Here is a 17852-nt window from a genome sequence, read left to right as displayed (position 1 = left end):
CAAGCTTTTGGTTATCTGGAATCAACATTTTAAATCCAGGGACAATCATCCTATTGAGATATGCTAGTAAAAGTTGAATTCTAACTTGTAACGAGGCATAAACGAATGCCAAAAGACATTGCTAGATTTGTTCGATTGAAACCTGTCCCTAGTGGGTATAACTTAGACAAGTATTTACAAAGAGCCATCAAACACAAAGAAACAAATACGTCCAATAAAACAGAAAGATTAAAATCGTTGAAGATATGGATGATGACAATTTCATCAATAAAGTTGGTCCGTTTGAATTTCGATTCTTTGCTTTTTTTCGGGAAACACTGGCTTCCCTTTGCTCACAGACAAACATGCCTATCCTATGCATATTGTGTTATGAATAAACAAAGTTTATTGTACTTGACCAGAACTGCTCTGAAATATCCGGCTTTAAACGATGGCAGTCTAGCGATCACCGATTCGCAAGCCTCTTTTTTGAGCCCTATCAATCCACTGAATTTGACCCTTCCCACATATATCAGTTTTGCCGAGCTCAGCAACCCTGACGGGGAAACTTTCGGATTTGTTTACAACTTATCTAAATAATCCATATCAAATTGTAGATATCAAATAGTTTTATACAACTCTTTACAGGTTCCATTATAAGGCAAGTGAAAGGATCCACCCGAGTCGCTAATAACAAAACCACTCGAGAATAACTATCGTGAACTTTGACCTCTTCCACTCTCTGAGGCGGACAATTTCTTCCCAATTGCTAACGACTGTATCGTCTTCTGGTTTAAGTCTTCCGGTCATCATAAGAAGTAGTCGGGCTGTGGCCTCTTGGCTGGTTTACCTCGAACAGCCTGAAAAATGACACAGATATCACAAACGCAAAATGTGAGATTCGTGGAGAGGACTTATACGGGGTCGGAGGTCAGGGAGAACGGTGGAACATTTCATTCTTTAAAATTACAAACAAAGTATTATATTTTATTGCAAATGCCATTTCCAAAGGATATGGTAGCCCCCTCCCCCACCTTTTTATGAGTCTTCCCTCTCTTTGTTCCACCCTCCCCCTTCCCCCTCCCCCACCTTTTTATGAGTCTCCCCTCTCTTTGTTCCACCCTTCCCTCCCCCTTCCCTCACCTTTTTATGAGTCTTCCCTCTCTTTGTTCTAACCCCCCCCCCCAACTCTACCAGATCAATTCAATTTGTAGAGATTAAATCTCTTTAAACAGAAATGTTTACTGTTACGTTCTATCTTCTCATCTACGTGGTCAAAATACCATCAAATGATAAGGTGCATCTTTTTTTCCCCCCTTTTTTTTTTTAAGTCCATTGAACAGACATTATTCATTGGATGGGATAACTAGCAAATCAAACGCCCATCCCCTTCCCTCTCAAGTAGAGCAAGGGACGAAATAACTGGGTTCGCATAGCAATTTGCTACCCAAGAATTGCCAGTTGCTAATCAATATTACTTTTGATTACCGAAAGATGCAGTACCTGCTAATGCTAATTGCTATTTCCAAGAATTGTCGAGCAATTATTGCTAATCAATTCTCTAAAACTATTTCGTCCCTTGTAGAGGCTATGACAGCAGGGTTGCAGATGATATGGCGACGCATAGCCAAATCTGGTCGCATTTCAGTTTATTCTGCAGCATGTAAAGGCTGGAGCATATGGTATTATTTTCTTCCAATGGTATTACAACAAATGTTGAATTCCTTCAGAAAGTTTCTTACTTTTCAAAACAAATTATCAGTTATTTACTTGGACCAACAGCACTTTCGCAGCAGATGTCACAAGGGCTAGCAGGTAAAATGTTCGTTGAAGTTTTTTTTTTCCTTTACAGTAAGATTGGATATGAGTTATTTACACCCTTCTACAGGGTGAGGTGAAATACCTTGTTGCATTTTGAGGGGTTAAGAATTGTTTGTTATAAGGGGTGTGGGGCTACTCAATTTACTCCCTACCTGTGGAGCTGCTTCAAAGATTGTGAAATCCTTCGTGAGATGTTCGTCAAGCTCAAATATTGCAGCAACGTTGCCACATCTGTGAAAGTGAAATGCATCAAAACAACTTACTATACTTACAGGTCAGTGTACATGTCATTGATGGCCCAAATTGTCCAGAACATAAAGAAACAACAAAAAAATAACTGTAAATAATAGTCAAGCAGGAGCTTGTAGGTTGGCATAGAAGTCACAACAATTTCTACGCCCCCGGCCCCCCTCCAACTGCACCCAACCTCTCCTAAGAGTTCTTACAGCACCCCTCCCCAAAATATACTGCCAATCCAAAGTCTTCTCTGTCTCAAATAAAAGGAATCATGTAAACCATTGTTAAGTCATTTAAAGTAAAGAACTTCCTCTATCTTCTGTGAGACACAAAGTCTCCACAAAGTCAAATACTTTCTGGCATAGCACTGACATTATGGTAATCATTGACACATAACCTTCATATATAACCTCCATACACACACATAACCTCCATAAACATAACCTCCAAACACATCCACATGACACATATAACTCCATAAATAACCTCCATACACACACATAACCTCCATACACATAACCTCCAAACACATAACCTCCAAAGACCTCTACATGACACATAACCTCCATACATAACCTCCATATACACACATAACCTCCACACGACACATAACCTCCATACATATCTTGCATAACATACACATAACCTCCACATGACACTTGACCTCCATACACCTCCACACAACACATAACATCCATACGAAACCTCCATATACACACATAACCTCCATACACACACATAACCTCCATACACACACATAACCTCCATACACACACATAACCTCAATACACACATAACCTCCATACACACACTTAACCTCAATACACACACATAACCTCCATACACACACATAACCTCCATACACACACATAACCTCCATACACACATAACCTCCATACACATGTTTATAACCTCCATACACAAAAATAACCTCCATACACAAAAAATAACCTCCAGTCACCTTCACACGGCACATAACCTCCATACATAGCGCCACCAACGATCACTCCAGATTGATCTCAAGTCTTCAAGCGAAATGTATTCACAGAAAAGAGGTTTTAAATGATGCAACTTTGCAGAGCTACGATTGGACCTATCCGGTCACGGTCCGGGGTCAAAACAACCTTACCTGTAACAATAATTTGGAGCTGACCAAACTGTGAGTACTGTCTCGTTGAAATGCCACTTGTAACCTTCTATAACCAGCTGATGTGCCCTGCAGATCATATCGATGTTGTTATCAGCGTTGAACTGACTCACGACGTCACTACCGAAGAGATAACCAGCACCTCTTGGGCTGACTCCCCAGCCTTGAGTGTCTGAGGGAACAAAATGAAAACATTTCACAGAAGGCATGAAAGAGTGAGTTGCATGACAAAGTAGCCCCTAGGGGTGTATCTTTCTTTCCATCAGACCATTGATTCCATTTCTCCCCTCCCCCCCACCCTCTCCACCATCGGCATCTTCTCTCAATCCTCTCCAACTACCTGAACACCCAGTTTCCACTGTTAGATTACAAAATAAAGTTCTTGTAGAAGAGAGTATGAAGAGAGTTTTCATAAGGAAACTGTTAAACGCACCCACTGAAAAACCCACGAAAAAAAACCACACACTATTCACAAGATTGACACAACCACTGCCCCCGTCCCCTTACATTGGAATAATTTCCACATGATCACCATGATAATTTATCTACTGTAGTACCACAAAACACTTGAAACGAAAATGGTGCTACAGACGACCTCACGATGTCAAGTGAGAAGGAGAGTCAGTGATCTGTCGCTGTGCTTATTTTAGCGTTAAAAACGTCACCAGTTCACTCCAGACATAACGGAACGAGGGCAGTGAGGAGAAAAGAAAATAAGGAAGTGAATTAAATACATTTCCAAAAGGGGGGGGGGGGCAGCTAGTGTGGTACATCTCTTTCTTACCTTCTGGGTCAGACCATAGCAGGTCACACATGGGCCCATCGTGAGGGACCTCCTGCTTCCTGTCTATCATACGTATCTGGTCCAGTGTGGCTATTGACGGGGACAGACCTCCATGGACACAAAAAATCTGGATGTAAATGAAAACGGACAGGACCGAGATACGTCAGAATGTAAGCCTTTAAACAGCGAGAATACAATGCAATGCATACAAGTCATCTTTGTCTGTAGGTTTCCCTTGTAAGATTTATCTGATACTTGCTTGTAGTTAACAAAGCAGAAAGGTATTATCTCTTGAAGGAAATCTACCAAATTTGGGGTTTAACTCGTAAGGAACCAGTCTGATCATACAGACATAAAACCACAAACTGAAAGAGTCACAAGATTTATATCTACAACAGGATTCAAACCGGTGACCACAGGATTAAAATTCCGGTGACTATACTGAAATGGGTAAGATTTTTACATGAAAATTTCATGCATTTGACTCTAGTCAAAGGTTACCTGTCACAAAGACATTATTGTTGTACATTTCTTAGGTTTAATAAGGTTTTACACATAACTTTGCAATTGGTTTGTCACATTTAGCAATAATTATTGCTGGTTACACTGATGATTTTATGCATTGCATTGTTTTTCTGCAGTTAGAGGGGTAAGATTTTTATAGGAAAATCTTATGCATTTGAATCTAGTCAAAGATTACCTGTCACCAAGACATTGTTGTACATTGCTCAGTTTTAATAAGGTTTTACACATAGCTTTGCAATTGGTTGGTCACATTTAGCAATAATTATTGCGGGTTACACTGATGCTTTTTATGCATTGCACTGTTTTTCTGCAGTTAAGGTATATGTCTAGCACTTGGTTATGATAATTTTAGTTTAAGTTCCAAGACATTAAGCAATGCTAGTGGCACTGTATCATGGTAAACCAGGGCATGCACAAAATTATGTACTATCTTCCCTAGAGAGGCCTCATTCTCTGGACAAATAACTTTGTCAATCTAATTTCAAGGACAGGTGGTTCCACTGACGAACGGAAATAGTCTTCAAACATCAGTTCTGTTCTTTTTTGCTACAAGACCTTTGACCTTACAGTCATAACAACAATAACTCCAAAATGCTTACCTTTACATCAATTTTGTTTGGTAGACTTAAAGAATCACAGATCTCTGTGCAGGAACCTTCATACTGTTATTACATACTTTCGTTACATTCTACATGATCTTTGACCTTACAAGAGTTACATGAGAATGCGTACCTTTCCGTCAATTATTGCCGATAGACTCAAATAGTCGAAGATCTCCGTGCAGTACCTCCATACCGTTATAGAACCGTACTTTCGTAGACATTCGTCGTAGAATCCGTAAACCTGTGTGATCTGTCTGCTCTCGTGATTACCTCTGATCAGTGTGATTCTGTCTGGGTACCGTACCTAAAATAACAAAGTCACAGAAAATATTACTACTTCCGATGCTACAAATGATAATTGGGTCAGTCCATGCCAAATCAACAGATTTTTGGGTCGATTCCACGTCGACCCTCTCAGAATCGCCTGAGAATGGATTGAACCAATTGATAAACTTTCACATTGTCATCTGTCTGGATACCGTACCTGCAATAATGAACAGTCACAGAAAACTATTATAATGCCGAAGCTAAAAGTGATAACCTCTCACATTGGTATTAGTGTAAACTACTCTTTGCATGTATGCTATTTTTGTACAATCCATTAAATGGATACCAAATGGTTTAATTTGCATAATATTTTCACTATTTTCCTTTCAAATTCTGTCAGTTGTTGTTTTTCAATTACAGTTAGTTTGATGTGTTTACTCATGTTGCATCTAATGAACCAGTCTTGTTTTTCCCCTCTAGCTGTTCAATTCTACAGTCACCTCAAGTTACTTTGAGGCCTATATTCACTTTCTATGTTCCATTAGAAGTATAAATATATAATTTCTTTAAAATTGAAATACAGCCACATTTCCTGTGTCTTTCCTTAGAATCCCAGGCTTACAATAGGACAGTATCACCAAAAGTATCATAGTATTACTCATTAATAACACAAAGAGGATCAGCCTAGTCTGGTTCGGTATGAATAGGTTCATCTATGTGTGTGGGTGGACTTGTTTGTACAATGACTGAGGACTTAAACAAAAGAATTCCAAGTCCTCAGATGTCAATTGAAAATTCTATTGTGAAGGGTATTGATGATGTTAGCGTTACGTGAATATGAACAGTGTGTATGTTTTTTTTAATTATTTTTAATGAAGCTGTCTTTCTACATAGACTAGGGCTGTGTCATTCCGGTTAATTCACTAACTGGTTAACCGTTTCTATTAACCGAACGGTTAACGTTTAAACGTAACCCGTGTTGTTGCCTCAAAATAAGAGCCGAATATCAGAGTTATATAGCTCAGATTATAATTCCGAAAGAGCGCCACCACTTTTGATGCGGAAGTACATTCTCAAAATAGCGCTGCAAGTATCGTTTTTTCGTAACGCGTATGTCAAGAATTTGGTTGTATTTGCTTAGTTTTGACGATCGTTGCATTGAAAAAGACGAATCGCGCGTTTTCATGAAGTTTTAAACAGATTTTTGTTTCTCTTTCAGTTCATCGGTAACTGTTACAGATATTTGAAGCAAATATGTCTTCGTTAATTGCGTAGCCCCTACTGTAACAGCGCAGGCATTGTATGGCAGTTATAAGCCTAATATTACTAGGCCTACTTAATATTGGCATTGTGTATTGAACTTAGCGATCATATGGAGTGTTGGACTACAAGGCTTTCACCAGCTAGGGCAAGGTTAGGAAAGTTGGTTGTTAGGAAGCGATTACTACAGAAGTGTACGGTAGTAGGGCTAGGCCTACGCAATTACAAGTACAACAATGGGTCACAGATATATTGAATTTGTGCATTGTGGCGGGGTAGGCAGAGGGTTGGGGGAAGTGTGGAAAACATTGTAAAATTTCCCGCGAACACCCTGTCGATTTCCCGCCGGAGTTCGCGCAGCAAACACAATTAGCACGCGTAGCATAATGGCGTGGGGTAGTCCCCCGGTGGGGTCATGTGGTGGAACCCCTTGTGGGGGTCCAGGGTAACGTTAACGCCCCGGAAAATTTGGCGCGTCTGTCGATAAAATATTCGCAGCTGTGGATGCAAAATACTGACAACTTTTTTAATTTAAATTGTCACGAAACTGATGAAAATTTTGAAATGACAAGTTAGAATAGCCATATTTTGTTATAAAATGAAAAGAGATCTATCTGTCTTACAATCATTAAAAAGTTTAACTTAAAAAAAACATGCGATTTTATGAAACAACGTTCGGCAAAGCCCCATTCCTAGACTGCCTAACAATAGCTTGCACTATACTACAACTACGGTAGGCTACATTTTCCAAGGTACCATGCCAAACAACTGTGAGCCCATCCCCTGTCTAACACCTGTTGTTAACAATTTTTTGGGCATGTTGCCAAGGAACGTTTCATGGTCTAGAATTAATAAGGTCAGTCAGTAAAGGTTCGGTTAAGTTATGAGAATTATTATCTTAGACGTTTAAGAAAAGTAGGTAAAATATGATCCCCGTAACAGCTAGGTAAGTAAAACAGGCAACTGACTCCTCCGCATGAACAAAACAATCTATTCCACATGATACATGAAAGTAAACCTTGTAATCACATGTTTAAGGCCACTTGGCACGATTAACTAAATGCTTAATATTGTTTCCATGTTCTTGTAGAAAACGTAAACTTCGCAATATACAATTAGTTGTGTTTTTGTAGTTACGTGAGATCCGTAACCGACGAGGTGGTTAGGCTATTTGCTATACACTAAACTATGGTAGGATATTATTTTCTCCGTAATTTTGGAAATTCTAGAAAATACTTTTTCGCCGCTTAACACCAGATGTGTTCTTACGTTTTATTAATAATTGGGTGTACTAGAGCCTTGTTTACATGACATTAGTTGCATTTAGCACGATATGCCAGTTTCGCATGAATTTTTCGAAAGTTTTTTGCTCGATCTTTCGTAAAATTTGAAAGGTGTACCAACTTACTTTTCGTATACAACTGGTTATTTCTCTACTGATTTTCAGAGTTTTTTTTTGACAGTCAAGTGTATACGTTGTGCATTGAGAATAAACTTATCGCGAATGCAAGAAAACGATGCGGGGATTTCCAGCAGACAAATGTTTTCTTTGTGGGATTACTGAGTCTGTTGAATGGAATCCCGCACCTTAGAGGGAACACTGAACTGAAATTACATCATAATAAAGAAAACGTTTACTGCTTAAATACAATATAAATTTGAAAGGATTAGATGCAGACTCGCCACGTTGTCGAACGGGGTAACAATAGGCGCTTCACGGGTCGCATACCGCTTGATAATCCCTTCAATCGTACCGCCAATCTTAAAAATCTGTTGTATGGATGCGTGATAAAGTTTGCAATTGTTATGTGATTTTCGGCAAGCAAATGTTGCGGTCTATTTCGGGAATAAAGTGATGTGAAGACGCGCCGTTGCGACTGCGTAATTGGCATTACAAAAACGGTTAAACTTATACGATGTACGGCGGACGTTTATCCGGCCGTTCGGTTGGTTAACCGGTTAACCGTTTAACCGTTACAGCCCTAACATAGACCTAAAGCTGTCACATGTCACTCCATTTCTTGAAAGCAATTTACGACACAGGGTTAGGCTTGGGTACAACTGGTAACACAGTGTCTAGGCTACATGTTGGTATATTTAGAAATGTACATTTTTTGCACATTTTTTATGCGACAAATAGAACAAGCATCATGTATACATTTGGTGATCACTTGAAATTAAATATGGTGGTTTCAGTGAAAAATCAGTTCTACTAAATAACCATTTACCGAATCTGGGAGCAACTTTCCACCCGCAGTTAATGTATATTGAGAGCATTAAATGATTCACAATGGAAATCTCACCAAACAATCTTACACGCAGCAAAATTCTCAAAAAGATATCGAGTTACTCCTTAAAAATTGAGTGATAAGAACTTGAAACTAGAAGAATGGAAAATACCTTTAAAGCTAGCAACAGAAGGAATGTTTCGACGCTGTAAAATCCTCTGTCCACAAAATCGCCCATGAATAGATAATTTGTGTCTGGCACATCGCCTCCAACCTGATAAAAATAGAAACCATGACTGATGATATATATACAGGGAATTATTTATCTAGTATCGCATAATAGATGCTTTTCACATTGACCGAGATGCTACACACATAGAAACACATGTAACAGCTTTCTGTTGCATAAAACATGTGTCTTCAATATTTCATGATCAAAACTATTAACTTCAAAACTGCTTTGCAAAATGCAAACATATGGGATATTCCAATGGCTGAAGTTCACTGCTTACCAGAAATGCAGGAAATTTTCGGCAGTTTTAGATCAAAACCACATCCTCAGAGAATTTTGAATGCCGAAGCTCTGACGTTTTTTGAACATTTGATGACTTGTGAATGCATCTGACAACCGAGTTGAATACTCTCATGATGGCAATGGATCTGTAAATGTTTTTTGTTTTTCAATTCAATCATCCCCAGAGGAAAATGACATTTCCACCAAGAAAATATTCAGCTTTGATGAAATCCGAAATCATAGAACACCGACAGCAGAGTTAATATTCCAATGTATCATACTTAAAGGAATAGTCAACTAGAAGTTTATAAAAGGAAAGAAAGACTTTTGAAGAACATCACCACGGGGATATCACAGACCACTGACTGTGATCCAATCCATGGAAGAATAAAGTATTTAGCCAATCAAAATAAGTTACAATCCATCAACCATATCTTGAGATAGAGAAATGATATTGAAATGGGGTTTTCAACTAAGTTCTGTGTTTAGCATTTCACTAAAGTGCAACTATGTGGTAGGAAAATTATTTCCCTCTGTGAATTGGGGAGTGAAATATTATAACGGAAAAGAAATTTTGAATCCCTGTGATGACATCATTCACTCTGTTGTTGCCAGATGCCAAAATACCACCAAATTTGAAAAATATTTTATTTCTATTCCATACCAAATGCTATTAGGATGTGGCTTTACAATAACGATGCAGAAAATTCCCTGCATTTTAATTGATCGATCGTCTTCAGTCACTGGGATATACCATTGAAATAAAATCGATCTGCAACTGTTTAGGTGAAGTTACCTTGAATAACTCTTTGAGATCATAAAATTGTCCATGGATATCTCCACACACTGTGACTGGAGCATCAACTCTCTGGACATTACTCTCCTCCACCAGGATCTCGCTGTAACAAAAATAAAAACACACCAAATGGAATGAAAAGAAAGGACAAAAGCAGATATATCTAAATACTTCCAGCATGAAGTGAAACAACAGAGGTTTTGTATTCTTAACTTCTACTCACTCACAGGTCATGTTTCCTGACAACTTTTTTTATTGTTACTTGATCCTCCCTTCTCAATGGCACTCACCAAATTTATCATGCAATCATTGAGGCAACAGAGACGTATCTTAAGATGACTATCACAGCATACAAATAGGTGAAATAATGACTTGACCCACTGGAATTATTAAACCTTGCACGAAACTGAGAATTAAGGCCCTACAAAAAAAAGCAAGCCCAATACACTGTTTGGAAGATCTGAATGATGCACTGAGGTCGGTTTACTTGTGTTTTCAGTCAAATATCACTTCTCTTGATATACAGTAAGTAATTTTCATGACACACTCGAAGAGTTAGTTAAAGCATAATTGGGAGGTAGATTTGTACAGTGAAAACAAATTTAACAAGAGCATCAATGATGCAGTATCTCAATACTGGAAGTTTTAATTTTGATTCCTAATTTCAAATCTTTGCTCTGTCTCTACAATTATCAATATCAATCATGGTACAACAAATATATAACTTGCATTTTTGCTACTTTGCCACGAATAGTCTCTGCAGGTTACACTTTATCCTGCTAGTCTTGCCTTTAGCGCTCATTGCCTGTTAGTCGAAAGAACGACGTTGCAAGGTTTAGTAATGTCATAGAATATTTAAGAACTTGTTTTTTATGTGGTATCCTTCATCTTAGGTCAGTCTCTGTTGGACTTTTTGGTCATATAGTTTGACGTCAATGACAACAGCCAAATTAGAAGAGGCGAACAACTCGACCATATTCTTGATGCCTGCCTTGAGAGCTAGGCCTATTGACCTACTGTATGTTACTGAAGACTGTAGTGGTGACTACTGTACCATCAAAACTGTGTTCACTTCTAGATATCAAAACAACCCACGTTTTTCCATCTCAATTTTTCGGACATGAAGATTTCATGGATTTATGACTTGGAAAAAATAATGTAAAAGAAGATTACAAGTTTTTATATGCAAGTGATAGGTGGCCTCCTCTTCCCCTAATAGCCACCTCAGTTCCTCTCCATTTTGTTATTTTATTTTAATTCTTTGTACATTTGATGTCAAAAATTACAGGTTCAAAAGAAAGCTAAACATACTTCTTATAACCTTATACATCTTATATCCTTATAAATAAAACATAACCTTATACAATCTTTATAGTCTTATCAAAGTTGTGATGCTATGGCCGGCTCCTCTTTTATACGTACCCATCAAACAAACTTACCCTGGTCCTTCCTAGGAAAAGCTGTCTGAACACCAGTACAATGCTAATGTGGCTATCACTGAAAGCCTAATAGGCCTAGGGGCCTAGGCCTTAAATTGCACTAGGCCTACAGTAAGTAGCCTTCAGAAATACAAGAATGTGTATACGTAATTATACAAAATACATGAAGGGCAATCAAACAAACTTATCATGGCCCTTGCTCTGAAAAGCTACCTGAACACCAGTACTATCCTTAAATGGATGTTACAAAAACGAAGGCCTAATATAAATTAAATGCACTAGCCTACGTAGAATTCAGCAGTACAGAATGTAATTAGCATGCAATACACTAACACCTCGCGTACCTAACTACAGAACAGAAAATTGTTCGCGAGGGTAGCCATTTTCGTATATCTAACATGTAGCTGTTATGAGTCATAGCCAATCTGCTACAAAACAGACTTGGGGGCGGGGCTTAATCATCAAAAACGGACCTTTTTACTAAAAGTAGGGGGGGCAGCTCAGTGTTGTTTTATGAAAGAAAAATCATTTAAACATCAAATAAAGCAAATAAAAGCCATTAAATGTCATATACATGTAGTAAAATTCTTATTAATACCTACCTGTAAACAACAAATGAAAGTTTAAAATTTTAATAAAATATATAATACATAGGACCCTATCTTAGACGATACCACTGTTGAAAGACAGTTCTAGTCTATTCTCTTTCATAAAACATAAGTTTTGGAGCGTGTGCAAAACAGGTCTGCCAAAGTGTGTTTTCAGTCCAAATTGGCCCGATTTGGACATAAATCGGTGAAAAAGTCACAGAATGAGATACAATTCTGGAATAAAAAATAGTAACTTTTGTTGGTCTATATGATATATTCTTGCTCTGGAAATTCCAGAGAAAAAGAACTTTGTTTGAAGACGCTGAAATATTTTTAAGAGAAGAGAAAGTCCCACTTACTGTTACAATATCTCTATACATGTAATGTATTGAGATAAAAATCACAAGTACAAAGTAAATGACCCTAGAATGAGTACTAAGCCCTGAGTACCATAGAAATGCCCCAGTATGGATTCAACTCCCTCCTCTGCCTCCCCCCCCCCTCCAAAATTAAAGTATGAGTACATGAAATTGACTATGTATGTACTTCTATGCTATGTGTGTGTGTTAAGTACAGAGTACCCATACATGAACTTGAGCACAATTACAATTATGGACTCAAGTACTACAAGTCTGCAATCAGCATATTCTTATCAGACAATGCAAATTCTGTATTCACTGTCACAAGGTGGATTCTTACCGGGCTTTAGCACACAAAGCTTTGACTTCACTCTCCTTGATTATTTCACATTTTCGTAGCTGCTCAATTTGTCTGCAGAGAAAGTGGAAAAAAGGTTTAATTGAGAAGCCGGAAAACTAAGTAGTACTCTCAACAGGTAGATATTTTTCCACAATTACAGATACGACTGTACATGAAGAAAGCAGCTCCCAGCTTCATAGGGGCTCTGACAATGTTTGTGATGTAATGGAAGGGTTGTAACTAATGGTACAAATGAAAGTTAGATGCACACAAAGTTGAAAGACAAAATACATTCAGATCTCTAGACATATGTATGTACACAATAGGCATACCTGTCAAGGTCACTGTAGTCTGCCATTATCTTCAATCTTTGGTGGGCCGACAATTAGCACCGCTCCGATAAAATAAATAAAACTTAGACAGCTTAGTATCAGGAGACAAGCTCATCTGAAAGAGAAGCAAATATAACACCTGTTGAATAAAGATACTAACTAAACAGATTTTAAATGATACACTTCAGTCAGTAACGTTAGGCAATAATTCCAACAAATGACTTGTATGTACATTTGGTTATACAGATAAACCAGAAATGGTAATGATCTTATTCCACTGAGTTAACTGATTGCTAGAACAACTAATGCAGTTTATCCAGGAATAAAGTTAAAACTGATCAGAACATCAGACAGTTCAAGCTCTCTTGACCATTGCAGAGGTATTTGAAACATACACTGTCTTGAGGACACAACTTAAATGGAGTCACTGATAAGGACTTTTACAATATTCTGTACTTCACTCTGACATAGGCCTAGCTTGACAACTTACTACCAACATTCTCTTATGAATTCACGCAATATGAAATAAGAGAATGATAAACTTTTTCCTTGAACATTATAACTTGAGACTAAGGAGGTAAGAGCATTTATGGATGTAAGAGTGTATCAGCTCTAAGAAACAAATAGCTCTTTGCAATACTAAACAGATTTGAGTTATTTTGCCCAAGGCCTATCTTGGTCTATCAACACCAATTAAGACCAATTGTACATATTATCATTCATGTATTGTGCACGTTTACATTGTGGAATAATTAAACCTGAGTCAATCAAAATTTCTGCTCTTTTCTAGTTACAGGATAGATTGATGAAATATGTCCTAAATTTTATTGATATAGGCCTACAGTAGGCCTAATAAATTTGACTTGACCTTCGACAAAACAGATAAGTTTCTAATGTTACTGGTACAGTTTATCTAGGAATATCCATGAAAAACATTGTCATCTGTGTTTTAGCTGTTGTTACGAATTAAGGTCTACCTGCTTCACAATGCATTATTTAGCCTATTATGTATTAAGTATTAGTAGGCCTACTCCTTGTAGTGGAAGTTAGTACTGTTAGTCACTTAACAGCGTTGTTAGGTCTCAGCCTAATGTTATCCACCACAAATGACGACATGAGATCAAAATAACACGACAATAGATGGCATTTTTATGTAGACTATTTACTTGTTATCATTTAATAAATTGAAATGAAATGAATAACTTACATATCTGATTATGTCATGTATACCGCTAGAAAATGATTTTCAGGTTTCGAAATGGACACGAGCGATAGAGGGGTAACCATAGGGTTAGCCTAACCGCTCTTCGCAATGCAGCATGTAATAACTTGCATGCCGTAAGTAGTGTACTTTCAGTTTTCGTGCTCGTCCGTGTGTGTATTGTGTCGTATGTGCATGTGTACAAAATGTTAGCTGTACATTGTTAGTGTAATAATTTATATCTACGAGAGCCCATTAATGCCATCACAGAAATTCTGATTCTGTGAAGAAATATTTTACAGTAAAAATGTTTTTACGAGCAAACTATTGAGGCAAATTTTTGTCTTAATCAATCCACGCCCGCCCTCAAATAATTGTCACAGAAATAGCTCATTCGGTCCAAAATATATTTTCTACTTCAAAATAGCCGAAATATGCCAAAATATATATTTCTTGACCAACTCACATATTCTCCAATAAACAGCGTTACTCAAGTCCCACTTTAGCCTGATGATATAGCTTCAGAAATTAAAAAAAAAATCCAACACAAAATATCAATCTTTTGTAATGGCAACAGAGGCCTTTTCGTATATTTTTCTGCAGCATTTGTTCAGTGTGTGTATATGCTACACAGATATAAACATAAATATTAATTTCTATGGTCTGGGACCTAGTATTTCTGTGAAAAAAGTGTGCGACACAAGCCTTCGAAGGGTTTGGAACGTCATTAATGCAAACGACAACCATAAAGCTCTGCTAACTGCAGCAAACGAAAAACGTTATCATAACATTTTTAAAAGAGCATCTCAAATATGTTTTTATAACGTTAAATGTGGTGTTATAAAAACGTCGGCATAACGTTTGTATGAGATATTAATGTTATAACGAAAGAATGTTTTGAAATAATAGCCTGAAACGTTTTCGTGACATATTTATTACACCACAAGAAACGTTATCAAAACAAAAGACGAAACGTTTTAATAACGTTTTAAAAACGTTTTTGTGTTTGCTGGGATGGAACAGGAATCTAAATAACAGCTCGATCTCTGGACAGGTCAGGAAGAGTTAGTGAAGGACAGGACACGGAGGAATAAACATTAAGAAATTGCCATTGACTGTGCTTTTGTAGTAAAATTTTACCATCTGAATATTGCAAAGAAATGTTTGGCTGGAATCGGATTCGAATTTTGTGTTCGTCAGCTCTAAGGATGCAACGTATCGGATACAAATGTTTGGATCCGGTCAGCTTACCAGATTTGGCAGGATACATTTCTTTCTTGGAGCATGTATATAAACGTACTATTTAAAAAAAAAAGGTAATCGTTTTTTATATGGATGCATTTGCTTTCCACCAATCACCAGTTAGCAATATCCCATCGTAGTACAATCTCCATCTCAGGGCGAATTTGTAGGCATCGAGACTTTTTGTAGATCTTTTTTTAATTGTGAGAAGGGTACGGTGGTCCCGAAGAGACAGACTAACTATACTTTTGCGACACCACAACTCGTCAAAATGAAACTATGTTTACCTTATTTTGAAGTTAGGTGTAATGTAATAAAGCATATGCAGCATCTCGCCAATTTGATAATTTTCACCAATGTATGTTATTGTCGTCACTGCAGTACTTTCAATTCGACTAATATATCATATTTATAGACGTGTTGTTAAAGTTATATGTGCAACGCAAAAACTGGATCGAAAATTAATGTATAAATTGATCATTTTTTTGTCAAGATACAACCGGTTGGTGTAAAAGTCATTAACTCGACCAAAATGTACAAATATGTCGAGAGTTAGCGTTGATAACACACCAAGTCTACAATTCACCTGTCCCGTCAGAACTTGCAAGCTGGGAGTTTGTGTCTCACAAAGATTTTTTTAAAGTAACTGCCGCCGAACGGAATTAATTCAAAATCGACTGAATCTTTCAATTCGGTGATCGAATCTGTTTAATTTCTGGGCTTCGGAGCCTAAACTCCGTTGTCCGTATATACCCTCTACCCGACACTATAAACTTGAGACCATCAATTTCTATGCGTGAGACCCATCTCGTACCACAAACATGGACGGCCGTTTTACATATATTTCATTTTTCATTCGTGTTCATTCATTCAAGTAATACGGCATATGAATCATAGTTGGGATCATCGTGTTTGTATATCATAGCTCCATGGGATGATAGAGGGATCCTGTCGACGGTATTTCAGGGACTTTGTGGATACATGATTATTATATTTTTTTGTGTTATGATCTTATAGTCTATATCGTGACGTACGTACCACGAATTTCAACAAATATCCGACCTGTATTTAGTAATTGCCTGCATGCGCGCAGCATCGGAGATATGGAAAGCCATAGGCGTACGGGACTATTTCAGTTTGGGGGGTGGGGGCAGAAACTTTTGTGCCCGAAAGTTCCCGTGACACTATCTAAGCGGAGCGCCACCATCAGTTGGCGCGTAGCGTACAAGAAATTTTTTGGCAAAAGATGCCTCTCAGATTGCCGGAAATGGCACTTCTGAGGCCTTGCAAGTTGCATCTAAACATTCTTTATTTTATAATCTCACGTTTTAGAAATTTACACTTCCCAAAAAATTTGGTAAATTAGAAGAAGAAAAAATGGAAATATTCGGGCATCATGATGCTAAATAAAGAAAATCATTAGGCCTATATTAATATTAATGTCAGAAACCAAATAACAAAAACGCTCTCCACGGAATTGTCGGGCAAATATTTGAAAAAAATTCGGGCAAGCTACTGCATATATATATATATATATATTTTGTCCTCTGGAAATTTGGGGGCAGTCTTCCCCCTGCCCCCCCCCCGCCTCCTACGCATATGTGGAAAGCACATATAGTACGTACGGTCAAAAGTCTTAGCCCAAACGAGAAGATAAATATCCATATCATGCATACGCGTATCCAATTTCACTCCAAATGTGAAGAGAACTCGAACATGGTTGTTCTAATAACTATTTTTCCTTTGTATTTGTTGCTGGATCCGCGCCTGCATGCATGAGTTTTGAAAATAGCCTACGGAAAATTTGATTTTCTTCTGACGTTCCAGTTACAATTTAAGTCGGTCAAAAATTGTATAATTCCCAAACAATTTAAATAGGGCACACTACTTGCGTCTGTAACTTATGAAGTTTCGGTACACATATGACGGACGGGGTGCAGGGGTGTCACGTACGGAGCGGGGGAGCCTGGGGATCGCTGTGAATGGAGGGAGGCGGACCGTTATGAATCCCTTGGGCCGATTGTAATACAATGTTTAGTGTAATGCGTATCATCGCTTCGGCGTGGCGTCCGCCATTGGCCTGAGTCCAGCTGATGATTCTTATCCGCTTCACCCAGTCCAGTACCCTAGGGTACCGGGTGAAGCGGCCCCAACTCCAGGAGACGGAGTCTTTAGAATTAGTGCGCGCG

The 17852-nt window shown here is 38.0% G+C and overlaps 1 protein-coding gene across 1 annotated transcript; it reads right to left on the bottom strand.

Moving 5' to 3' along the window:
- Positions 1-91: 91 nt before the first annotated feature.
- On the bottom strand, positions 92-14622 carry LOC139981335 (serine/threonine-protein phosphatase 4 catalytic subunit). The gene is made up of 10 exons (XM_071993671.1): positions 14428-14622; positions 13221-13335; positions 12889-12960; positions 10161-10263; positions 9023-9124; positions 5226-5399; positions 3969-4095; positions 3167-3356; positions 1953-2031; positions 92-839 (listed from the first exon to the last, which is right to left on the bottom strand). The coding sequence occupies exons 2-10, from the start codon at positions 13244-13246 to the stop codon at positions 789-791; spliced, it is 924 nt and encodes a 307-aa protein (XP_071849772.1). The 5' UTR covers positions 13247-13335; positions 14428-14622; the 3' UTR covers positions 92-788.
- Positions 14623-17852: the final 3230 nt, after the last annotated feature.

The sequence above is a fragment of the Apostichopus japonicus genome, chromosome 15 (genome assembly GCF_037975245.1).
Source record: "Apostichopus japonicus isolate 1M-3 chromosome 15, ASM3797524v1, whole genome shotgun sequence".
NCBI classification, from domain to species: Eukaryota; Metazoa; Echinodermata; class Holothuroidea; order Aspidochirotida; family Stichopodidae; genus Apostichopus; species Apostichopus japonicus.
This window is presented reverse-complemented; position numbering and strand designations above follow the sequence as displayed.